Source organism: Musca autumnalis, unplaced genomic scaffold (assembly GCF_047663935.1).
Source record: "Musca autumnalis isolate F117 unplaced genomic scaffold, ASM4766393v1 scaffold_4, whole genome shotgun sequence".
Classification (NCBI taxonomy): Eukaryota; Metazoa; Arthropoda; class Insecta; order Diptera; family Muscidae; genus Musca; species Musca autumnalis.
This window is the reverse complement of record NW_027411977.1, coordinates 19,735,876-19,763,040: the sequence shown is the minus strand read 5'-3', so window position 1 is coordinate 19,763,040 and position 27,165 is coordinate 19,735,876. Positions and strand designations below refer to the sequence as shown.

General features: G+C 37.8%; 1 protein-coding gene and 1 long non-coding RNA gene across 2 annotated transcripts; one reads left to right on the top strand and one right to left on the bottom strand.

Moving 5' to 3' along the window:
• Positions 1-4,170: 4,170 nt before the first annotated feature.
• LOC141401827 (lactosylceramide 1,3-N-acetyl-beta-D-glucosaminyltransferase A-like) lies at positions 4,171-26,966 on the bottom strand. Its single transcript, XM_073982350.1, has 4 exons — positions 25,571-26,966; positions 21,149-21,305; positions 10,318-10,465; positions 4,171-5,876 (listed from the first exon to the last, which is right to left on the bottom strand). Exons 1-4 carry the CDS (start codon positions 25,950-25,952, stop codon positions 4,977-4,979), a joined length of 1,587 nt encoding a protein of 528 aa, XP_073838451.1. The 5' UTR covers positions 25,953-26,966; the 3' UTR covers positions 4,171-4,976.
• Positions 21,157-24,682, top strand: LOC141401831 (uncharacterized). Its single transcript, XR_012412454.1, has 2 exons — positions 21,157-22,174; positions 22,245-24,682. It is a non-coding gene; the product is annotated as an uncharacterized lncRNA (long non-coding RNA).
• Positions 26,967-27,165: the final 199 nt, after the last annotated feature.

The following is a 27,165-nucleotide window of genomic DNA, read 5'->3' as shown; positions in this document are numbered from 1 at the left end:
TTTTAAAACTAAAGCTAAAACCTTAACAAATCTACAAAACGAAAAAGCCGCAGCCGGAAAAGCCAAACGTTCACCTCCTCTGCTACAACGTGGGATTGGCGTACAAGCATCTGCATCCGCGGTGCACAGGTGACATGCTTCAACTCTAAAACAAAGATACTTACTCAAATTTGGACAGACAGACGAACCGACCACAAGTTTAATCTGAAAAAAAAGAGAAAACAAAAGTTTAATATTGTTCGGCAGAAGGGTAGGCATTTGCGTAAAACTTCCTTTAGGGCCGAATTAAAGGGTCCATTCCCCTCACCAGTTAGATTGAGCTCATTCTAGGTAGGGTTGTATGCAGCAGGGCGTTTGTTCCCTAAACAAGGAAATGCTGTCCCTTTCAGTGGGTCCAATGGCCTAAAATTTAGAACATTAAATAAAACAAAATAGTTAGTCTTTTTTTTAAGATTAATAATAATAAAAAAGAAGATACATATACTTACCTTTACTTAAAACTGACGTAACGGCCAGAAGCATAGAACCTCAAACCTGGTGCTCCATCGTTCCATCATCTTATCCCACAGTCGCAACCTATAGTGTAAATAAAGCGACGTCATCAGTTACCTGTTACTTTTTGAATTGGCAGAAAGAAATTGAACAACATCAAAGATCTAAATGTTATTAACTGTTGCTATGAACTCATTTGAATTTGTCTCTGTAGTTACATCTTCCTATTTCATCAATCGAATACTCTGAAATGTAACTGGAATACTGTAATAAATATAACGAGATGTTTACAATCATAGAATTTAACAATTTGATTTTTTTTTTGTAATGACTTGTAGATCTTATTAGATCAAAGGAGATAGGCAAAGGGAACATGATTTGAAGAGGTAGGTATGGGGCAACAAGACAAACAATCGTTGCTATGGTGGAACATTAGTTCCAGAGGGTGGGCTACTGTCTCGTCTTAACAGCTGATGAGACTTTCTCTTGTACCTATGGTATGTGTGGTGCTAATTACAAATGTTGTTGTCTCATAGAGAATCGTTTATTTCTTGGGCCATTTTTTTTTTATTTATTCCATTTCATCTTGGTATCTAGACTGGCATGATGATTTTTTTTGTGTCTGTCTCATTGGTTAGGAGCCGCAAAGAACCCCACCGTCCGACGAGCCTTTGCCGTGCTATACGCAACCATGCCAGCGCCGCGACCCCTAACCACAAATAGCCTCCAAGGTTTATTATCTCAACCAGGACAGGACAATATCAAATACACTATTTCAACTCCATCCAAGAAGATTATATACATGGAAATCCCCACGGGACCATATAAATAATGTGGTTCGTAATCAAATAGATTATATTCTGATTAACAGACGTTTTAACTCCTGTATAACAAAATGCTCTACATATCCTGGAGCGGATATACCATCAGATCACAACCTTCTTATGGCAAATGTTCGGACAAAACTGGCAACAATTAGACGTAAAAAGAATATACCGAAATCCGATATCAATAAATTAAGCAATCCCATAATAAGAATAATCCCTCAGAATAATCCAGCAAGATGGTATAGAAACTGTATGGAATGATGTTAAGGATATTATCAAAAATACTATGAGAAATACTTTAAAAAAGGATCCAGCCACAAAATATGAAGAGTGGATGACTGATGAGATCAGAGAACTTCGATTAGAAAGGAAAAAATTCAAAAACGTAAACTTTGAAAGATATTGGGAAGTCAATAAAGAAATAAGAATCGCAACGCGCATCGCTAAAATGAACAAATCAAACGTAAATGTGAAGAAATTGAAGCTCTGCAAACACTCCACGACGACTTTAATTTGCACAAAAAGCTGAAAGAAACAGCCGGAATATACAGAAGAAAACCGCCAAATATACTCTTTGATGATAACAACCAACCCGTTTTTGAAATCTCAAAACAAAAGCAAGTATGGAAGGAATACATATTAAAATTATTTACAGATCAGAACAGATCAGACTATAATCGCAATGAAAATTCCCTTGAAAGCGAAAATCCTATTACGAAAGAAGAAGTCGTCTATGCAATAAAAACCCTGAAGGACAGAAAAGCTGTTGGACCAGACGAAATTCCCGCTGAATTGCTCAAATTAATCGATGAAAATTTCACTGTTTGTGAAACTCTTCAACGATATATACGACACAGGACAATATCCACGAGATTGGCTGAAATCTACATTTGTTCCCATACCAAAGAAAGCAAACGCCAGAAATTGCAACGATTATAGAATAATTAGTCTAATGAGTCACGCCTTAAAAATTTTTCTACGTATAATCCACAAAAGAATATACACTAAATGTGAAGCAGCAATGGGAGAAACCCAATTTGGATTTAAGGAGGGAATGGGAACCCGGGAAGCACTGCTTGGTGTTCAAGTGCTCATCCAGAAGTGTCGCGATGTCCAAAAATACTAGAAAAGGCTACGAAAAGGCATTTGACACAGTTCGACACGACAAACTGGTTGAAATTCTAACATCAATAGGTATTGAACCCAAAGAACTAAGATGCATAAAAAATCTTTACTGGAACCAGACAGCATCAGTAGAAGTATCCGGTGAAACATCCGATGAAATAACAATATCCAAAGGTGTTCGACAGGGGTGTATACTCTCACCATTATTATTTAATATATATGCGGAACAGATTTGTCGAGAGTGTGTAGAAGGAAAGAGGATTGGAATAAAAATACATGGACAATTCATTAACAATATACGATATGCTGATGACACCATGATAGTAGCGAGCTCTTTAGGTGGCCTCCAAAATCTCCTTAATTCTCTCAACGAAACAAGTAATTCGTACGGATTACATATTAATTTCAATAAGACAAAATTTATGATCATTAGTAAAAGTAACAATGTTTACGACTCCTCACTAAAAATCAGTGAATCAGAAATAGAGAGAGTAAAATCGTACAAATACTTGGGAGTGCAATTAAATGAGCAATGGGAGTTTTCTAAAGAAATAAGATGTCGGATAGAAATGGCGAGAGAAGCGTTTCTCAAGTACAGAAAAGTACTAAACAGCCACGACATCAATATTGAACTTAAAAACGGTTTATCAAATGCTATGTATGGTCAGTTCTATTATACGGTGCTGAAACATGGACTGTAAAATCAGCAGACGAAAAGAAACTGGAAGCTTTTGAAATGTGGACATACCGACGTGAGCTCAAAATTCCATGGACCGATCGAGTGTCAAATACCGAAGTCTTAAGAAGAATGAATGAACAACGACAGTTAATGAAAACCATCAAAACCCGAAAAATTTCTTATTTGGGACACTTGATGAGGAACAATAAATATAAGATACTGCAGATAATTCTCAAATCCCATGTTGAAGGAAGACGTTGTAGAGGTCGATGAGAACTGTCCTGGCTAAAAAATATTCAAGACTGGACCGGATACCGTGATGAACTCAGTCTTCTTACAGCAGCTAAAAACAGACACTATCGCTTTCCACATAAAACAAATATTTCCAATAAGAATGTAACAAAATGTATGATCGCTTAACATCCGGACAACGGATATGCAAATAAAGAAGAAGAAGAAGATGAACATTGTACGAGTAGTTTCAGAACCCTCAAAAACTTCCCAGGTGTAAGCACCTTCCATTTAAAGTTGCTTCAAGAGCACCGTGAGAGAGAGAGAGAGAGAAGAGAAAGAAGTCGAAGTGGGAATTGCATTTAAAGAATGTTGAACTTTTGTGTGGAGGTACCCAAAGGAGTGGACCAATATAACCCAAACAAAATATTACAAGGTACAAAGTTTGAACTGTTCGAGAGTTACCAGTAAGGCAGACGGACGGAGTTAAACCGGCTCCAAATTGTCTGAAACGGATTTCGTCTAAACATACATAGGTCCAAACCCGTTATTTCGATAAGAAATATTTCTGATCGTATAAAATCGTATCTGATATGCTCTCGCTAGCCTAAAGGGGAGGGAAATCTTCTCGGCTGGTAAGAAAAATGTGTTGTAACGGGCACACTAAATAATGACTAAAACAGCAAAATATTTCCTTCCGTTCTTAATCTCACAGAACTTATCACACACAACTAACAGTGTAAAATTGAAAAGTATTAAACAAATTATGATGGCATTTAAAAAATAATTTTGATATATTAAATTAAATATCACAACTTTCAATTTAAAGATTTTATTAAATTTTTCAATATCGAAATTTATTTTAGATGTTTTTTTTTGCTTTTATTCCAATAAATAATAAAAATACCAATATAGTTATTTACAACAACAACATAATTTTTCATTTTATAAGTCCAAGCAATGAGCACCAAATGGGATGAGCAAAATTTAATTTAGGATGAGCAAGACATGAAACATGTACATATGTATGTATAAATATTTATGTACAATGAATACCGATAAAAAATAATACATATTTTAAATTAACAAAAAATCACAAAAAAATTAAAACCAAAAAAATGGGATTGTTTTATATCATTTGATCAAGCGAATATAATTTTCAATATATGTATGATGTATATTTATAACTAAATTGGGATTTATGATGGAGAAAGTGAAACGAATCTTATGGAGATACTTATGCTACTGGCACTACTTTGCTCTCGAAAGGAACAGGGGGAAGCTTGTCTAAAATTGTGTATTCTATTTAATGATATCAGACTTCAGAGTACGACATCGCTTCAACAGAAATTACATGAAAAGAGCAATTTTTGTCTAAATTTACTTATAGCTGACCTGATATTTTCAAGCCACACCACTCACGCATAAGATTCGTTTCATAATTATCTCCTCAAATCAATGATATTTAAGATTAATACTTAATTTGTTTACTTAAAATTTTCACTAAAACTAAAATTCTTACAAATCGTACTGAGTGTGATTGTGCAATATAATGTGCGCCAAGTGCAAGGATGCAGTTTTTATGGACATTAGCTTATAACTATAATTTTGTTCATATCTCCCTAACCACAGCCATTCAATCTGCGCAGTCGTATACGCTTAAAATATTTACCCGGTGGCGGGCATTGATATGTTAGATTTGTAACGAAATTATATGAAGCATACATATCTTCGACCCGCAGTTTGTGCATAGAGATCATGCCCTTATAGGTACACATATGTTTTGATTTGCCATAATTGAAAAGTGGATGATGGTGACGCTTTAAGTGGGCCTTCTCGGCACACATACCCGTTACATAGACATCTTCTAAATATATTAAAGATGTATTCAAGGCAGCCTTATACAATTTTGGCACCACATCCATTGACATTAGATATCCCGATCCGGACAAATAATGTGGATACATATCCTGCGGATACATATAATATGGCATATACCATTTACTTTTGACATTCGATAACACTGGAGCTCTACAAAACATATAACCGACCATATAATTAACGGTGGCATTTAAACGATTTAAATCGGATAGCGTTTGATATGAATGACTATCGTAATAATCGAGCGTTTCATTATATAGTGGAACAGTACCACCCAATAGGAAGTGTAACAAATTGGGAACATTAACAAAGGTGTCGTCGTCGACTTTCATAAAGAAGGCAGCCTGTTTAAAACATTCACGTTCCCGTATCCATTTCAGTGCCATAACCGATTTTATGGTTAAATTGTTATACGAGTCTATAAATGATTCTTGTATAATATCATCATGTTGTTCTGCTTCTTGTCGTAAGCGTGTTTGGGTTTCATTATTATAAATATTAGCACCACTTCCGTTGCCGCTGCGACTGCCTATATTTGTTGTAGTTCCTTCTGTGGTGTGTTGAGAAAAGTCCTGTTTACTTTGTCCCAAAAGAAATAGAATACGTACAGGTATGGTGGCTTGATGTATAGTTGCGGTTTGCTAGAAGAAAGCAACAAAAACAAAAATAAAATTATTCATACGTATTACATTATAATTAGTTTGTATAGAAACAGCTGTAGAGTATATACACTTTGGTACGACAAAAATATGAAATAACGGTTTTGAACACAAGTATGTTTGGACGAAAGTCGCTTCAGTCTATTTGAAGCACCTTTGTAGGATTATGTAAGTTGTCCCTGCAAGGCACAGCTATTTGTGATAAGATCAGAGGTAGGAACGGGGTTCTCAAGGTTGTGGCAGCAATTGGGTGAGAAGAAATCTTCATGATTTGGAGAGAGAGAGAACAGAAAGAGGTCGAAGTGGGATCCCCTAGATTAGCATGTCTATCAATCAGGTTTGAATAGCATTTAAAAAATGTTGAACTTTTGTGGGAAGGTACCCAAAGGAGTGGACTAATAGAAATTCGAAATGATAAACAGCTGTAGAGTATATACACTTTGGTACGACAAAAATATGCCTCATTGAAATAATTATTTTGGACCACAAGTATGTTTGGAAGAAAGTCGTTTCAGTCTATTTGGAGCACCTTTGGCCCTTTCCGTCACTCTTTCTGTCTGGAGGGACGTCTACACGACAACTTTCGAATTGATTACCGACTTGGACCAAACTTTGCACTTTGTCCAAACGTTGTCTAAACTTAAAGGAAGTTCGACTCGATCCAACACTCCTTTGTTTACATCTACACCATTTTCACAAGTAATTCGTATAATTTCAGTTGTAATTCGAAACATTTCAATTGTAATTTGAGAATTTCAATTGAATTTCGAATTATTTCGTTAGTAATTTGATAATTTCATTTGAAATTCGAATTATTTCATTCGTAATTTGAGAATTCGATTTGAAATTCGAATTATTTAATTTGCAATTTGAATGTTTTCATTTGTAATTCGAATTATTTCATTTGTAATTCGAAGTTTTCCATTTTTAATTTGAAATTCCAAATGAAAAAAATCAATTTACAAATATAAAAATTCAAATTACAAAAGGAAAAATTCGAATTACAAATTAAATAATTCGAATTACAAATGAAAAATTCAAATTATAAATGAAATAATTCGAATTTCAAATGGAATTCTTAGATTAGCAATGAAATAATTCGAAATTCAATTGGAATTCTCATATTACAAGTGAAATGTTTCGAATTTCAAATGAAACAAACAAATTACAACTAAAATTCATGGAAAATGGTGTAGTTAAATTTTTAATTTGTTTCTAAAATGGGAGTAACTGATTTAATCCAAACGTTGCACATCGTAATATTTCTTTCAGACATAGATCATGTTCGAATATGTACTATATTAGTCCACACCCACTGGAACTTTCCACACAAAAATTATTATTTTGTCTTTGCAAAAGTTGTTCTTACGGCTCCTATTAGGACGGTAAATTTTTTTGGGTAGTAATGACCCAAAATATCTAAAAAACCACAACAACTAAAGTGACACACATACAATCCCAATGCGGCTGGGATTAAGGGAATTTGTGCACTCACTTCCGAAACTGCTCCGGTCTTAGCCGCCTCCCTGACTACTGCAATAGGAGTTACGTTGCTGCGCTAGATCATCTCTCAGTATGTCTCCAACTTCATTGTCGTCGGAATACGAGGAATTCAATTTGCAACGGTCTCCGCCGTTTGGATGGTTACCATTTTTTGCAGAAGACTCGTACAAGAAGCTGGACTTGCCTTCCTTATACACAAGTCTTTACAGTACAGACCAATCTCGCTAGAGTCTAGTCCCAGCTAACATTTTTTCCGAATTCTCTAATCAAATTTCCGATTCTGATGCCGAATTCGTACCGAATTCCGTCTGAAAGTTATATGGACGTGGTCACCGAATTCAGAAATAATTTTTTTAGGAAAATTTTTTAAAAAAAATTAGATTTTCGCGACGAATTCGGAAGTAAATTCTTGGAAAATTCGCAGAAAATTTTAGATTTTCTGTCAGAAATCGGTCCGAATTATTTACATTTTGTGAAGAAATCCGTCCGAATTCGAAAAAAAGTTCAGATTTCCTCAACAAATTCGGAAAAAATTCTTGGGCGCTGACGCCTTTGATGATATTGAAACAACACCAAACAAACCCCACTCAGAGATCATTTTCTTTTTATGCGGTATTTATGGAAGATGTTCTGAATGAATGTTCTGAAGAATTACTGAGAACTTTATTTGGAAGATTTTTGCAAAGTGTTACTTGGTTCAACTATCAATAGTTTAGATGATACTGACCAGAAATTCAGTGCCACCATGGTGCAATGGTATGCACACCCGCCTTACACACTAAAGGTCGTGGGTTCGATTCCCCGGCCAGGCGACATCAAAAATTTCAACGGTGGCAAAATACCCCTCAGTAATGTTGGCGACATTTCCCCAGTATTTCAGCCATGAATAACTTCTCTACAAGTGGTGTCTTAGGACACGCCGTTCGGACTCGGCACTAAACAGTAGGTCCCTTATCGTTTAGCTAATATGAATCGGGGTGCACTCATTGGTAAGAGAGAAGTCTCCCTTGTCCCGTATGGGATGTTTGTGGAACAATTATTACCAGAATTTCAGCAATTATGTAAAATGTTCTATATTTTATCGATTTTGATGACCTAAATGCGAATAATAAACATTCACTTTGTTTTCGACAACAACCAAACAAAAAATCCTTAGAAAATCGATTAGAAATCGGAACGAAGATTCTTCGGAAAATGTTCAGAGGTTCTTAAAAGAAAGAGCTTTTAGAAAATCGGTCCATTTTCCAGGAAAATATTAGAGAAATTGGAAAATTTCTAAAAAATATTCTGAAAATCTCGGAAAACAAATAAAAAAGTATCAGTCGGCATTGCCGACAGAGATATACCCTCAGCCTGTGTGGATTGTATACTTTTTTTCCAAAAAAAAAAAAATCGTATGTATTCAGGAGGGTTTTCAAAAATTTGGGCGTATGCACCGAGAAAAGTATGGATAGGATTAAAGCTCAAAAACTTGTGGGGATATCGATAGATAGGGTTTTTTTATCACACTAGCCTACGAAAAACATAATATCGCTGTTAACAGGGCCACTAGGAAACCCTTCGGTAAAAATGTCTAAAGGATCGTCGAACCACACAAAAATGTTTAACATTTGTGTGGGTGGTACCACAAGGCTTGGACATATATGGCCCACATTTGAACATAAACTAAGTTTAGACAGGCTTTTGTGGGGAAGGTACCGGAAGCAGTGGACCTATAAGCACCACCTTCGAATTTCGCAGTATTCGGTTCAAGCCCTCCAGCCACTACATATGGCGCCATAGGGGTTTTTTACAACTTCCGGACTGTTTTCTCAAGAAGTATGGACTTGCATCTGAAAAAAGTTTTACTGCCGTAATTGAGGTAGGGAATGCAAGTTGCTTCAACAAAAATCAAAGTGATTCGAGAGCAGGTCTTAAAGTGAATTTATCCAAAATTTTGTGTGGAAGGTACCCGATTCGAACCTGATATATATCTGGTAGATATTTTAGGATGTGTAAGGTATGGACCAAATGGATCACTCCCATCAAGAGTTATCGTGCGCACAGTTTTTTCGAACATTTTTTAACTTTTGTGGGGGGAGGTACCTGAAGGAGTGGACCGATATGACTTATCTTCGAACTTAAACTAAGTTTGCACAAAATATTACGAAGACCAAATTGTGGACCGGATCGGCAGATCTGTTCGAACGTTACATTGCGCTCCAACCACTACACACGGTGTCATGGGGCTTTTTTTGTACCTTTCAGGCTATTTTCTCAGGAAGTATGGACTTGCCCCTGATGAAACTTATACCGTTAAATGGGGGGCAGTGAATACAAGTTGCTACAACAAAAATCAAAGCGTGGACCATATCGGTTACTTCCTTAAAGAGTTATCGTGCGCACAATTTTTCCGAACATTCCCGAACTTTTGTGGATAAGGTAGCGGAAGGAGTGGACCGACATAACCTTCAAATTTAAACTAAGTTTGAACAAAATATTACGAAAGCCAAATGTTGGACCAAATCGGTTCATCCGCTCGAGAGTTATCGTGTACACCAGCAGAGAATGTGATAAGCTTCGTCGTACAAACCCTAAAGACCCAAGAGTAAGGGATCTTACACTTGAGCTCTACAGGCTACTGGGCAAGCATTTGCCTACAACGCTTTGTTTTAAACTCCATAGAAAACAGTTTCTTTCCGCTGCTAACTTTATCGAACAACTTCTGAACAACAGTCATTTTGCAAACAGCTATTTGAATATTTGTACACCAATAATAAACAGAAGCAACAAAGCTATTATCTCTCCCCATAAATGTGATAATTTCAATGAGTCATTCCCTTACTATGCCCACAATGTATATGAAAATTCCTTTAAAAGACAACTAATTTAAAATTCAGCTGTCACCAATTGATTGTTCGGAAGCATAACAACAACTTACGTTTCCATTCCGCTTTAGAAATTCTCGATACAATTTCAGGCGTTGTTTTTTTGGCTGCAAATATTTGTCACTCAAGTGGGAGTGTAGCTTTTCAAACATATGGTAATTGAATTCTGTGGTATTGCCCCAGGTTTCGCGTATTGTTTGTCTGAAATAAAAAAAAAATATTAAATTCATTTTAATTACATTTCATAAACGAACATATAAATGATTTAAAGAGCAAATAATTAAAAGAAATAGAAATTATATTTGATGATTTTATGGATCAACCATAGTTGAACATTTGCATTGTGGTCCTGATTACATCGATATAATTTTGTCATATGCAATTCCATGATTTCAAACATAAGTGGCTTATATTGGTCCAAAGCCCCTCTTTAGTTGCGAATGTGCATCGGGAAAGTCCGAAATCTGTACAAAGAAGGTGCAGTTTACGCACTGACAGATGTACTTGAAAAGTACAAGGTCAATTCTACTTCCATGCAGGAAATACAATAGGTTTGGAAAGGGGTCACAACAACACCTAAAAGTGTGACACAATGTATTATAGCTGCTATTACTTAAAGCATGAATTTGGTTGCGGATTTGTAGTTGATCGAAGGTTAAAACATCTGGTCTCCAGCTTCACCCAGTGAATGAAAGACTTGCTACAATTCACGTAAAAGCTAAATTTTTCAACATCAACTTTGTTTGCGCTCATTCTGCCACTGAAGACAAGGACGAACAGACCAAAGATATATTTTACGAGCGCTTAGAAGAAACTTATGACCGTTGCCCTGCCCATGTCATTAAAATTATTCTAGGCGATTTTAATGCCAAAATTGGAAAAGAGAATATCTTTGGTCCAACAGTCGGGAAATTTAGTCTCCACAGTGAAACAGCTGACAATGGTAAGAAGCTGATAGACTTTGCAGGTGCAAGAAACATGGTAGTTATTAGAACCAGATTTAAGCATCTCGATATTCATAAGGGCACCTCGCTGTCGCCAGATAAAAGAACAAGAAATGAAGTTGATCACGTTGTGATAAATGGAAGACAAGCATCAAGCGTGTTTGATGTAGGTTCGTTCCGAGGTGCAAACATAGACTCGGACCACTACCTTGTTGCAGCTAAGGTAGGTACCAGATTAAACGTAGCAAACAATGTGCGAACAGACAACACGGAAGTGGACATTGGTAAGCTGCAATCACAACAGAGGTCCAACTGCTTAATCAAAGCACTCCTCGTCCCGATAACATATCATGCAAACAGCCGCACTGCAAACAGCCACTACATGCAAACAGCCGCAAAATCAGTAATTGTATACCAGGAATCTATGGTATGACCAGGAGTGCCATGCTGCTACCGAAGAGAAAATGCGGCATATAGGGCTACTCTACGTTTCGTAGCAACGCGTAGCGCACGAGAGAGAGAGAAACGAGGAGAGGAGAAACATTTTTTCCGCAGGAAAAAGAGAGAGATGGAAAAGCGGGAGTGTGAACAAATCGAGATGTACAGGAGACAGAATAAAGTCCGAAAATTCTACCAAAGAGTGAAACATCAAACTGATGGCTTTGGTACAGGCACCTCCTCCTGTAGAGACCAGCAAGGTAATCTGGTAACTCATACAGATAGTGTGCTTAGGATATGGAAATAGCATTTTTCCAAACTGTTGGTATACAATAGCAGCTAAGACGACGAAGATACCACAGTACCAATCCCAGAAGATAGTATTGAATGTATACCGCCCAGCCAAGATGAGGTGAAGACAGCATCGGCTGAAGAATAATAAGGCAGCAGGAGCCGATGGCTTGCCTGCCGAGCTGTTCAAAACCGAGGGCGACACGCTGATAAGGTGTATGCATCAGCTAGTTAGCTCCATCTGGCAGGAAGAACGAGTACCCCACGATTGGAACCTGAGTATCCTGTGCCCCGCCCACAAGAAGGGAGATAAGACTGTATGCTCTAACTATAGGGGCATATGCTCTAACTATAGGGGCATAAATAACTATAGTGTCAGGAATATTGTGCGAACGACTAAAGGCCATGGTCAACGAAATAATTGGACCATACCAATGCGGCTTTAGACCTGGCAAGTCTACCATTGACCAGATATTTACCCTGCGGCAAATCCTACAGAAGACCCAAGAGATGCAGATCGACATCTAGCACCTTTTTGTCGATTATAAAACAGCCTTCGACAGCCCGCTGCGTTCAAAGGTATTCCAAGCCATGTCTGAATTTGGTATCCCCGCAAAGCTCATCCGGCTTTGTAAAATGGCTTTAACTGACACGAGGTCCTCAGTTAAAATAGGAAAGAACCTCTCCGAAGAGTTTGGTACCAAAAGAGGTTTCAGACAAAGAGACAGCATTTCGTGTGATCTCTTCAACATCCTGCTGGAAAAGGTTATACGAGAGGCAAACGTCAAAAAAAGTGGCACAATCTACACCAATAGCCACATGCTACTTGCTTATGCTGATGATATAGACATCATAGGACGATCAGTAAAGGAAGTAAGTGATACCTTTAGGAAGGTCGAAGCAGAATCTGCGAAAGTGGGTCTGGCGGTAAACGACGAAAAGACCAAGTTAATGGTGTCGACGAGCAATGCGGCCATTGAGATCGGACCAACTGTTGAAGTTGGTTCCTATAATTTTGAGGTAGTAAAATACTTCGTATACCTTGGCACCTCCGTAAACACAACAAACGACATCAGTTGTGAAATAAAATGACTAATTGTATTGGCCAACAAATGCTACTTTGGCTTAAGTAAGCACTTCAAAAACAAAGCCACAACTCGTCAAACAAAAATAACGCTTTAAAAAACACTGATACTACCTGATGTATGGTTTCGAAGCCTGGGTACTTGCGCAAGCAGATAAGGCAGTGCTTTTCGTGTTTGAGAGAAAAATTCCTCGAAAGATCTACGGACCAATCTGCGTTGACGGTGAATATCGACGTCGTATGAACCACGAGCTGTATCTGCTATACAACGACATCAATATAGTTAAACGTATCGATATGCAGCGATTGCGTTGGCTAGGCCATATAATAAGAATGAGCGATGATTAACCCGCTAAAAAGGCGTATAAATTCGAGCCACATGGCGGTGCACGCAGAATTGGCAGGCCAAAGAATAGATGGCGCAAACAAGTGGATGAAGAGATGACAAGGGGCGGTATTTCAAAAAGCGAAGCACGAAACAGAGAAAATTGGAGATCTTTTCTTAGTTTGGTCTATGGAACAAATGTTCCGCAATCGGCCAGCTAAGTAAGTAAGCGAAGAATACACTATAACACAGATGCAATCCCGGAAAATGGTTTTGAATGTATACCGTCCGGCCAAAGACAGCAATAGTCCGACTGAAGAATAATAAGGCAGCTGGTGCCGATGACTTATCAGCCAGCAATTCATAACCAGAGGCGACACGCTGATAAGTTGTATGCATCAGCTAGTTCAGACTCAAGTGATGCCGATCTCAACTATAATTTTGAGGTAATTAAAGACATCGTCTACCTCGGCATCGCCATAAACACAACAAGGAACATCAGTTGTGAAATAAGAACAGATGCTAATATGGCTTATGTAAGCGGTTTAAGAACAAAGCCAAAACTCGTCAAACAAAACAAACACTGCAAATCACTGATACTACCCGTGCTAATGTATGTTTTCGAAGCCTGGGTACTTACGCAAGCAGATAAGGCATGGATTGCTTGGTGTGTTTGAAAGAAAAATTCTTCGAAAGATCTACGGGCCGATATGCGTTGACAGTGAATACCATGTCCGTAGGATCTATAAAGATAGAAAGGCGAACCACTTGACGGTATACGCCCTCCAAGTGAAAGACCAAGTTAAAGATGATATTACAACACATTGCATCCAAAACTGGAGAAGTGAAGCAGAAGACCGGTGTTTTTGGAAATGTATTCTTAATTAGTCTTATGAAAAATCGTTCTGTTTATTATAAAAGTCCTCTAAGTAAGTACATGGGCAAACTTAACACCACACTTTCCGAAACAGAAAGAGTATTGTCGGTGACCCGTCTTTTCCGGGTGACGTATAAAATCTCTCATTTAGGCGAATACATCTTTATGAATCCATCTAGACTACTTTTATGAGTCCAGCTCTTATAGGACATTTTGCATTAGTTCATACATGATACATGAGAATTTGGTACTGATACGTAGCAATATCACGATGCTCTTGAATCAAATTTAAATGGAAGGTGCTTACACCTGGGAAGTTTTTGCGGATTCTGAAACTACAATGTTCGTAGATGAAAAAAAAATTAAAAAACTAAAAAAAATCGTCGGAGCGCTTTTTAAATAAATCGCGATTCAAGTTGTCATTTTTAAGGGTTTTTCAGGTTTTCCTGATTTTGCCTGGAAACCGCAAGTCCTATTGAAATGAGACTAAAGATAATGTTGTAGCTATGAAAATTCTCTGCAAGATTGACTTTTGTGATATCTTCGTAGTTCTTACCGTTACCCAGACTGTATCGCTCCTTATAAAACAATATTATACATAGTGCACCTTAATTAACTTTAAATGAAAAGCGATTACAACAGGGAAGCTTTTGCGGCTTTTGAAACAGCTATGTTTATAGATGAAAAAATCCAAAAACAAAAAAAAATCATGTTTGGGTTTTTTTAGGTTTTCACGATTTTGCTTGGATACCGAAAGTCCTATTGAAATGGGACTTAAGAAAATTTTGTAGCAATGAAAATTCTGTACAAGATTGGCTGATTGATATTTTCCTAGGTTTTATCATTTTTGAGATATAGAGGTTTTTTTTTATCAAACGTTCAGATTATTTCCATAGGTCTTCAGGATTTAACTTGATAACTGCAAATCCTTTCGAAATGGGACTAAAGAATATTTTTTTGCTGTAAAAATTTTTTCCTAGGTTGTACCGTTTTTGAGATATATAGGTTTAAGTTAGCAAATTGCAGCCATGACATTGTTTTATAAGGAGGCGATACAGTCAATCAATTGTCCTAATTTGAACTTCCATATCTCAATAACGGTAAATACTACGAAGATATCAAAAGAACCAGTCTTGTAGAGAATTTTCATAGCTACAACATTTTCTCAAGTCCTATTTCAATAGGACTTGCGGTCTCCAAGCAAAATCGTGAAAGCCTAAAAACCCCTCAAAAATGTCAAATTTAAAAAGCGCTTTATTTAACCCTTTCGGTGATTCTATGCCATATGGCATAACCAGTTTTTAAAGCCCGTTTTAAGGCAAAATACTTATGGGCACTCTTTTTTTAATATTTTTGTATTTTTCCCTGAAGTGTTATCTAAAAATAATTCGACAAAAATTTTTGATTGGTGGACCCTATACATTGTTATGTCTCAAAGAGCAAGCGCTCCTCGTTCGATTTAAAATTTGCATGAAAATACCATCTTATAATTTTATATATTTTATTAACAAAAATATTTTTTTGTTAACTTTTTGTATTTAATTTAGTAGATAATCATTGCCTTAATAATTAAAACGAAAAAAAAGATCCGAAATATAGTTCAATGGAGCTGCCAGATTTTTTATATTTCATACTATGCCATATGGCATAGATTTTTCCCAACGGAAATGTTTCAGATCTTCTATTGTAAAACCCCTAGATCTTCTATAAGAAGACCTCCAGATCTTGTATAAATAGACCTCCAGGTCTTCTATAAGAAGACCTCCAGATCTTGTATAAGTAGACCTCCAGGTATTCTATACGAAGACTTCCAGGTCTTCTATAAGGAAACCTCCAGATCCACCATAGGAAAACCTCCAGATGATGTATAACAATTCTTGCAGATTTTCTAAAATAACTCCTCCAGATATTATATAAGATGGCCCCCACGTTTTCTACAAGCTGACCTCCAGCCCTTCTATAGGATGACATTCAGGTGTTCTATAAGAAGTCCTTCAGATCTGCTATATGAAGACATTCAGGTCCTCTATAAGAAGTCCTCCAGTTTTTCTAAAAGAAGGCCTCAAATCTTCCATAAGAAGACTCTAGGTTTTCTATAAGAAGACCCTAGGATTTCTATAAGAAGACCCTAGGATTTCTATAAGAAGACCCTAGGTCTTCTATAAGAGGCTTTAAATGTTCTAAAAGAAGACCTCCAGATATTCTATAAGAAGACTTTCTATGTGAAGACCCCCAAATCTTCTAATAGTAGACCTCCAGATATTCTATGAAAAACCTTCATGTCTTCTATAAGTAGACCTCCTGGTCTTCAATGAGAAGATCTTATGCTTTTCTATAAGAAGGGCCCCTGCTCTTCTATGAGAAGACCTCCTGCTCTTATATAAGAAGACCTCCTTCTCTTGTATAAGAATATCTCCTGCCCTTCTATATGCAAACGTCTTGCTCTTCTATGAAAAGACGTCCTGCTCTTCTATGAGCAGACCTCCTGCTCTTATATAAGATGACCTCCTTCTCTTCTATAAGAATACCTCCTGCCCTTCTATATGCAAACGTCCTTCTCTTCTACGAGAAGACGCCCTGCTCTTTTATGAGCAGACCTCCTGCTCTTGTATAAGAAGTCCTCCTTCTCTTCTATAAGAAGACCTCCTGCCCTTCTATATGCAAACGTCCTGCTCTTATATGAAAAGACGTCCTGCTCTTCTATCAGAAGACGTCCTGCCCTTCTATATACAAACGTCCTGCTCTTCTATGAAAAGACGTTCTGCTCTTCAAGAAGAGGACCTCCTGCTCTTCAAGGAGAGGACCTCCTGCTCTTCTATAAGAAAACCTCTTGCTCTACTATAAGAAGACCTCCTGCTCTTCTATAAGAAGACCTCCTGCCCTTCTATATGCAAACGTCCTGCTCTTCTATGTGAAAACATCCTGTCCTTCTATGAGACGACCTTTTGCTTTTCCAGGAGAAGACATCCTGCCCTTCTATGAGAGGACCTTCTGCTCTTTTATGAGAAGACGTCCTGCTCTTCTATAAGAAGACCTCTTCCTCTTCTATAAGGCCTCCTGGTCTTCTGAAAGATGAAATTTAATTAAAAACTTGAATATTTTATTTTGTTTTTTTTTCCTTTAAATACATTCTATGCCATATGGCATAGTGTCCAAAAACCACTTTTCCAAACAAAATGTTAAAAAAATAGTGTTGATTATTCATATAGTGGGCTTAAGTATATATAAAATTGGAAAAATATATTTTTCAGATCAAAAACAAAAAAGAAGCACCGAAAGGGTTAAAAAGCGCTCCGTCGATTTTTTTAGTTTTTTTTTGATTTTTCTCATCTATGAACATTGTAGTTTCAGAATCAGTAAAAACTTAACAGGTGTAAGCATCTTCCATTTAAATTTGATTCAAGAGCACCGTTGTTGTTGTTGTAGCAGCTTCTACAAGTACATGTAAATCTTTATTTTATTGATTCGGCTCTGCCTCCAGCTCCAAGCTCAGAAAGGACGCCACCTGAATTGGATAAGTCCAAAGAGAGAGAGGAGTTAAGTCAGTCGGGTTGGCTGTTCAGTTAAACAGGTGCTGCGTAGTATGCGGACCGGTGCCACATGCTGGGCAGATATTCCGCGTGCCATCAATCCTGGCCCAGTAAGAATTAAGGCGGCTGCACCAACCAGATCTAAGTTGCGCCAACACGACTCTCGTTTGTCTTGGCAGCTCCTGCTCTTCCGCTGCCACGGGTGGTGGATGATCTTCGAGGACTATATTCACACTGTAGGCTGCCAGAGCCTCTGCAACCGCATCAGTATGAATGTCTCTTAAACCTGCCTGGTATGCACGTTGATCTAGAGGTTCTCTTTTATATCTTTGGACCTCTCTCTCTAGATCTCTATAATCCTCCCTTACTCGCCTGGGGGGTTCAGGCATATCCCCCAGATGGTGATTTCGGTGGTCTTGCCTATAGCATCCAAAGCAAGTACTGCATCGTCAACATCCTGTTGTGACGACTCACAGGAAGGATCTTTGTCTCCTCATGTAAATGGTCCACTGCAGACATGAGGTGACACCCTGTAGCTGTTCTCAGGGCAGCATTCTGACAGATTTGTAGTTTATCCCATTGCGTATCACTTACGTTAGCAAACCACGCTGGCGCCGCATAGCTTACCACAGACCGGCCTATCGCGTTGTATGTGGTTAACAAGGTTTCTTTATCCGCACCCCAAGTGCTGCCGGCTAGGGACTTGAGGACCTTGTTCCTGTTTCTCAGCTTATCGCAGATAACTGTAGTATGCTGGGACGACTTATACATGCTATCGAATGTGACCCCTAGGACTTTGGGGTAGTTTGTGGTCGGAATAGTTGCACCGTCGACCTGCACATTCAGTGGGAGCTTCATTTGCGCCGTCCATGTGGTGAACAGTGTGGCTGTTGACTTAGTGGTGGATATTTTCATATTCCTCGCGTGGAAAAACTCTACAAGATCAATGAGATAGGCATTTAGCCTTTCACAAACGTTACCGATATTGGGACCTGACGCCATGAGTGTACAATCATCCGCGTACGTAATTAACTCAATGCCGTCGGGAGGGCGTGGAATTGAAGAGAGGTAGAGGTTAAACAGTTCCGGAGATATCACCCCTCCTTGGGGAACTCCCTGCTTCACTCTACGGGGTTTGGACTTCTTGTCTCTGAATTCCACGTATGACTGGCGACCACACAAATAGTTGATGACCCACCGTTTCAGACAAGGCCGGAGGGTAGTATTCTCGATATTCTCGAACAGCCTAGCATGGCTGACCGTATCAAACGCTTTGGTCAGATCCAATGCTACCATCACTGTTCTGTGACATGGTTTGTCCTGGTTGAGCCCTCGTCCAATATATGTGGAAATGGCGTGCAGTGCTGTTGTGGTACTGTGCTGCTTCCGGAACCCGTGTTGATGATCTGCAACTGGATAACACGTTCTGATGCTGGGGAGGAGTAATGCCTCGAGTATCTTTGCTACTGGTGATAGAAGTGAAATCGGCCTGTACGACTCACCTTTACTGGCATCTTTGCCAGGTTTCAGCAGCGGGACCACCCTGCCCATCTTCCACAAGAGCACCGTGATATACGTTGTCGGCGTAGGCAACAACTGTTGTGTGGGTCCAATTAAAATCTCTACACTGACTTCCCTCCACAGACTTGATAGGTCGCAAGCTCTATAAATCTCCCTTAGGTTGGGGACCAGAACCGTTCGACAGTTGTTATGGTTTCTAATTTCTCCCAAATCGCTCTTCTGAGGCTCTTATGAGATTTTTCCGGTTAAAAAAGACTTGACTATCGTATTATGAACCGAAAAGGAACACTCCTCCGATACCCTTCATTTCCTGGCATTCGATTAAATCTCGTGACATACATAAAAAAACATAATCTTTCCGACAAGTTTTCATTGAACGCGACATATCATAAATAATACAAATTATATGGTGGGAAATTTATAACATTTAAGCGATAACAATTGTGACGTCATGATATGGTCGTAAAATTAAAATCAAAACAATAAAAGTCAATTACTGCACATGACCAAGTTTTTTTACAATGAAATTTACAGCACTTGATTGTTTCATACCTATCGGCGATAAAAATAGATACCAGTTTAGATAATTTTATCATAAATGGAGTATCGAAAGTAGTGTCAAATCGATTATATGTATTAGTATCGAATGGATATAATGTCCACTGTGGTTAGACATGGTTAGCTTTTGTTCTGATATAAATAAATACATACTTTATAAACCACATTCATTCCTTAAGAGTTCAATGCCGTGCAATGTTTCTTGCATATTTATGTATGTATGTATGTGTAATATTGTTTTCTCAAAAATCACTAATGGATACTTAACCGTATTGGCAATGAAAATATTCTACTTTATTTTGGGTTAACTGCACTTTCAAAAAATGAAGAAAATTCTGTACAGGAATGCCAAAAATGCAATTATATTAAATATATTTCTGAAACAACAAATTTGTTCTACGCACAATACTATAAACCATCAAATTTGACTGCAAAACTTTTGTAATATCAATGTCATGGTACAATTATTGTGCCATGTGCCGGTTTCCCAGCAGAATCGTGAATACCTAAATAAACCCTAAAAATTTTAACTTTGACCGAGATTTATTAAAAAAGCGCTCGGTCGTTTTTTTCTCATCTACGAAAACATTGTAGTTTCAGAATCTGCAAAAACTTCCCAGGTGTAAGCACCTTCAAAGTTGGTTTAAGAGCACCGTGTGTATTAAGGTATTTTGAAAAGCTTAAAGAACGTTTAACTTAGTAGCATTGTTTTTTTCTAATCAACTATTTTTTGGGGTATCTGCTAAACGAAATTTGTTCCGTTCAATATTTTAAAGTTTAACATTAGAAATTATTTGATAAGATTGTACAAATATAACCGAAAGCAATATGAATGGCAGTAAGCATTTAAAAACTGTTAATCTATTCAAATTTAAAATTTAAAATTAAACTTATCACATTTTTATAATTCGGAAAGTACAGCCACCTTAAAATTGGTTTTCAATATGCGGATGTATGGAAATGTGTCAAATGGATCTCTCAATAAACAAGATAACCACCTATAAGGCTTATAAAATGTACGAGATTTTCCAACCACTTATTATACGTTAAAACCCCTTATTGCAATGAACATCACAATCAATGTTATTGGAACATTAATGTTACTACTCAATGATATAACACACCAAATGCGACGCGCCATGACACTTTAGCAATTATAACAATTTATCAAACTATTACTGTTCAGGCTTATCAATCAAATAATGTGCCTGTGCATACGAAAACACTTCAATCACAAAAGTTCCTAGTGCTTGGAAGAAGATAAAACGTGGAAGCAAAAAATAATTATAACAACAAAATCGTCATATGCCACTCACCTTGCTTCAAAGTTATTCATTCCGGAGCATACAATAATCAATAGGAAAAATTTACCAGCACATTTTTGTCGAGGTTCCAAAATTGTTGTATCGTTCAGTGGCAAAACATAATCGCTTATATTCCGTGATACATCAAAATCCCAATCGGGCAGAGGATCTGAAAGAGAAGAAAAAAATAAAAAAAATTCTTATGATTTTTTGGTTTTATTCGACCTTTATACTTATTTTAGAAATTATTTTTTTCTAAATTAAGTAAAAAAAATAGTAAAGATTGTAATGAGTCATATAGGACTCCAGATGGAATAGCATGTAAAAGTTGGCATCCAACGGGATTTCCCTTTGTGAACTACTAAGGGACTTTCATCAAATTGGGAAAGGGAGTCCTGCGCAGTTGTTTAGTTGTGAGATCTGCAACAACACGAAAATTATTAACCATATTCTGACTCCACAGTGTGATAGAAGACCAAAAAAGAGAAGACATGTGTTTCACCGTTTTTCCCTATCTCATCAACTTTCGCGATTATAGGCCTCCAAAGGTTTGAGGCTTTGATGTAAAAAGCGGGTAATTTTGTTAAGACTATATTTTCCAAGGCGTTAGGAAATTTGATTTCATCTCAGACGCAAAGTTGTAGCTCTTGTTTTAGAAAACAAATATTGTGAACACATATAATCCATCAAACTTCATCTGCAAGGTCAAAATCGCCAAGTTCAAATTTCTTTTACAATTTTTTCTCGGGGTTTGGTCTACAGCTTTCAAACCGATCAAATTTCAAGCAAACAACCAACTACAAAAATGTACCTCGGATATCAATAAACATCTTTCTAGAACATACGAACTCTGTATAGACGGTTCTTAAAGGTCAAAATAGCAAAGCAAATGGAATTTTTATCCTGTATTCTTTGGTTCTGGTCCACAGATACTAAACCCTTTAATATTCAAGAAAACCACCAACTACAATAATGTAGCAAAGACATCAATGAACAACTTCCTGGAACATGCGAAATGTCTATGAACGGTTCTTAAAGGTAAAAATAACAAAAACAACTTTTGAAAATATTCCATTTTTACACTATTTTCTCCGATTCTGGTCCACAGATACCGAATCGTATGTTTCTACGCTGCTATAAAAACAACATCAACTAGAGTGGAAGAGAAATACCGAGGAGGGCAGTACTATTGTAAAGAAATTTATTGGTTGGGAACCCTGTGGACACGAATAAAATGAGGCCAAATTATAAGCTTTGTTCAGCGCTCCACAACGCTACCCTAGAAGCCGTCACCTCTATTATATGATTGTATTCGTTTATTTTTTTTTACCGTTGGAGCGACATTGTATCCGGAATGCATGCTCCGAGCTCTTTCGGTCCGTGCCGGGATAAAGAAGAACCCCGGATTCGCATCCACTACATATCAACATGGATGAGATGTAATTGATGTAGGGTATGGTTGTATCTCCGAGGATTCTCTGGTCTTAGCCGCTTCCAAGACTGTTGCGATAGGAATTATGTTGCTGCACCAGAACATCCCCTAGCGTTTCTCCAACTTCGTGGTCGGAATAGAAACCCCCCGACTTTATGAGTCGGAGAAACATCATGGTCGTCGCGATCCAGCAAATAAAGTTCACCGTCACCTGTAGCTTGCATCGGAATAGTATTTTAATGCTCATCATGAGTTGCGTGGCATTTTGCCGTGCAACTTGATAGCTCCGCGTTTTACACAGTGAATGAGGACGGCCCTACCAGAATTAGCGAAGAAGACCAATGAAATTACCTTGGTCTGAGAAATGATTTTACCTCCTTTCGTATCTCTATAACCGTCTCTATCAGCAGACCGTCCGACTTTATCACATCTGAACGTAGCACTTTCATCAATCATAGTTAGCCAATTGGCGTAGTTTAAGGGGTTTCACCAAACACCGCTTTAGAAAACTTTCAAACTGGTCGAATACCCAAAGCGAGATCAAAGTTCCCAACAGAGTAGAGCGTTAGCCAACCCTAGAGTCAGGGATCTGACATTGGAAGTTAACAGATTTACCGGAGAGCACAAGCGGAATTAGTAGCATTATCTGTAGAGTTTCAACATTGAGCCAAAATAATTGAATTGTGGGTAAGTGTTTAGTAACTCTCGAAACTTTGGAAAATAGAAGATAGAGCCTCAGATACTTTTGACTATGTTACGCTAACTGATCCGAAGAGGAGCTCAACTTATTTTGATCGACAATTTGTCGAATAAGGGTGACAAAGCGCACAGAAGAGTACTACGCCGCATTAGATCTCTTCCTGTCGAGGACGAACCACAACAATCAAAAAAGCGTTGCGTCCTGACGGACTCTCAATGGCAATGCTCAAACAGCTGGATGAGACGGTAGTAGAGTATCTTACAAAAGTTCTCAAAGTGGCCAGCCATCCACACCTTACACGAAGTCTGGAAAATGGGGAGGGTGGTCACATAACTGAATCCTGGCAAGGATTCCAGCAAAGGTGAAACACGCCACGCTGTTTGAAGATATCGAGCAGATACCATCTGGCCAAGTTTGAAACGCCAGTGTAAGTTGAATTCAGAAACAAGAACTCCAAGCCCAGTAGAGTGAAATGAAAATTCCACAAAGTGGGGAATTTTTAACTGTTTTATCTCTGCGTCTTTTTTATTCCGCCACCTCCAGGCGGCATTGAAATCGTAACGTATGCGGATGTCATTTGTGAAGGGCAGAACTCCTATTTGAGATGAGAACAGAGTTGAATGTCATGACCGATGGCAGCAGAATTCCGACCACTAACTATCGGAAGATTCTAGGGGTCATCTTCGACAGCATTTCATGCCAAAACTATCTGCGACAATTAGATATGTAGGGACAAGGTCCACAAGACGCTAGTACAGATAAATAAACTTTGATGACCACGTATAACACTATAGGTCGGTCTGTGGTAAGCTGTGCGGCGCCAAAATGGTCTCTGAAAATAAGTGCAATTCGATGTCAAAATATTCAAACCTGTCATAATGCAGCCCTGAGAACTGCAACAGGGTGCCTCCTCATGACTTCAGTGGATCATCAACATGAGGAGACAAAAAATCTTCCGGTACAGCAACACAATTACATGCTTTCTTTGCAGTACTTGCTCGGGTGTTACCGTAATAGCCATCCTAATCACCATATGGTGGATAGGACCCCCCTCCCCATCCAGGCATGTCAGGAGGGATCTTCATGAAACAGAAAGAGGGGTTCAGCGTTACAAGATCAAAAAGCCTATCAAGCAGGTTTAAATAACATTCATACAGATGCAGTCGCAGATGTCATCAACAATTATCGGGTAAATGCGGCTTTACACAACTACGCTCGATATGGTGCAGCCGTCTGAATTCCTGTAGGGCAAGGATCGATGACACTGTGAAAAACGTCTTCTCAGTTTGCGGCACAGGCCCGCACGACTCGCTGCATATTTTTAACTGCCCTGCCAAACCTACTCAGCTAAATAAAAATAATAATAAAACATAAAATAAACATAAAAATAAAACACTGTTACAACAGCAACAAACCAAAGTAGTTTTGTCTTGACTATAGATCAAGGATGGCGTATAGGCCCATGGCGTACATCCCCCCACAAACTACATCTCTTTAGCTGCCCTGCCAAACTTACTCACTTAACTTCAGTAACTTTGTTGTTACAATGCATGGAGATATAGCCTTAGTAATATTATTATAGGAAAAAGAATACACAAATATATAAAATGCTGTTACAACAACAACCATGTTCTTCCATGTCACGGCAGCGGATTCTTTCGTACCGGTTTGACCCGAAACCATAGTGTTTCAGTCAGCAGCTGCCAACCTAGCATCAAACCTATACTTTTCTGTTCGGTATGTAGATCCTTTAGACAGCCTAATTCGATCAAAGTGTTCCAAGCCACCTATGACCAATATAAGAAAGAATTTGTCAATGCGGGTCTGATATTAAAAAATCTAAAACAAATTAACTGAATGAATGCCCAAAAAGTCTTGTCTTGTATGCCTGAAACAATTGTAAAAGTTAAAAACTAAAATTTTGTTGTTGTTGTAGCAGCTTTTAGCCCTACGTAGACCCATAGGGTTACTGGGGTTGGCAACCGCTGGCCGAAACACTATGATTCCGGGTCAATCTGGTACGAAAGAACCCGCTGCCGTGTGATTGACTAAAATTTTGTGGTGCTGCTTGCTCTCGTGACCTGTGAGTCACAAAATCCTCGTTCAGTAAAATTAAAATTTTAAAGAATATTTGCAGCTGCTGCAAAAATATTCATTAAGTTCCGGGTTTGTTTGTAGTGTTTTTGGTTGCCTACTTGTAATACATATGTACATCTATTTTTGTTAACCACAAAACGTTCCAAAACCATCTAAAACATAGAATGAAACATCAAATGACAATGAATAATAATTAAATAGTTACACTGCCTTGATGAAGATCCGGAAAATATTGAACTGTACAGGATCAAAAACAATGTCATGGGTATCATGAAAACACAAAACAGCAGGCGTATAAAACGTTTTCCAAATCCACGTCCATTGTGCAATTTCCGGCGATTATTTGCCAGTAACGCAGATAACGAGCCCGGTGATTGATTTGCTGAAACGGGGGTATATGTAGAAGATGTTGTACGTAGTATAGCACCAGCTAATTTCTTGCGAAAATATTTTGTTCTTTCTTGAAATTCAACCGAGTCTTCATTATCAGTGGTATTATTTTCTTCACCACCAGAATTATTTGTGCCATTTGAACTTGAGGAACTTAATGGTAACAGTGTGTACCGTTCTTCTTCCAGACGACCCATGTTGTTGCACTAACTATTTTTTCAAGGACTTTTATAAATTGTCTTCAACATTTGCTTTAAAAAAACAGGGGGTTTGCAGTAGCAGCGCATTGTTTATCATTTGTTCTTGTGAAAAATATTGACATTTATAAAAACTTCCTTTGTTTTTAATTATAGCTTGTAAAATTCTCGATGAGCCGGTACTGTCTCTCCAATCCCCACCCACACGACCGTCATTCAGTGCACAAAAACCCGCAAATAAACACAGTTCAACAAAAACAAAATTCTCCACACCTCAGAGAATTTGAGCAAAACTCTCTCTCACGCGTCTTGTTTATATTTGTTTTTTGATGCCAAACAGAGAGAGAGAACAATGACCTTCAAATTGTGCATGCATTATTTCCGAGTTGCATTGACTATTTCACTATTTCTTCTATTTTCTTTCGCTGCTTGCAAGTATTTTGCTGCAAACTTCTTTTATTAGCATTTTTCTTTTAGTGTAGCAACAATTTCACTTTTATTCATTCATTAATATTTATAACTCAGTTATTAACTGCTTTAGCACACTGCACGCGACCAACACCAACTAGGCCTAACAAATTAACACTACTATTTATTTTTTCAATTCGATTTTCCTTTCGTTGTGTTTAGAAAGTGTTTGATATCATATGATTCTACGTTCGCCAGAGATTAGATTTCATTGTTTATAACTTATTGATACCATTTATTTAACATTAACAAAAATAACAAGCAAACGACCAATTGAAACGCCAGGAAGAGATTAAAACCGACGGACATGTAAACGAAGAGCCGACAATTCAATTGAATAATAAACGACCGTTGTGTTTTTTGCAAGTTGTTTTCACTTAGGATGGAACTTTGTATTTTTATAATTTAGAGAATACAAATTTTTATTTTTAAATAAATAATATTAATAATAAATATTTTTGTACAATTCAGTTTTTGTTTGTCTTGTTGTCTTGCTCGTTAATTTTAAAATCATATGTTTTTGTTATTTCAAAGTCTGTCAATTACTTTTGACGCCGTTTCTACCTCATGAAAATGCGTTTCAAATAATAAATGAATAAGAACCCTGCAAACATTTTTTCAAATTTTTAATCGCTTAAAGATAATCTGCGATTCGCGGGGAAGATCAATTTAATCGCGGAAGAGCGCGCCTAATGACAACCTGCGAATCGCGGACATAAAGTAACTGTGTCCGTGAAGCGAATCG

Excerpts from the sequence above, each read along its gene's own strand:
- LOC141401827 (XM_073982350.1), bottom strand. The coding sequence starts at position 25,952 with ATGGGTCGTCTGGAAGAAGAACGGTACACACTGTTACCATTAAGTTCC. Across the intron at positions 21,306-25,570 it reads CGGATCTTCATCAAGGCAGT|ATCCTCTGCCCGATTGGGAT; the intron begins GTAACTATTTAA and ends CTTCTCTTTCAG. Across the intron at positions 5,877-10,317 it reads TTCTAAAGCGGAATGGAAAC|CAAACCGCAACTATACATCA; the intron begins GTAAGTTGTTGT and ends GCTTTCTTCTAG.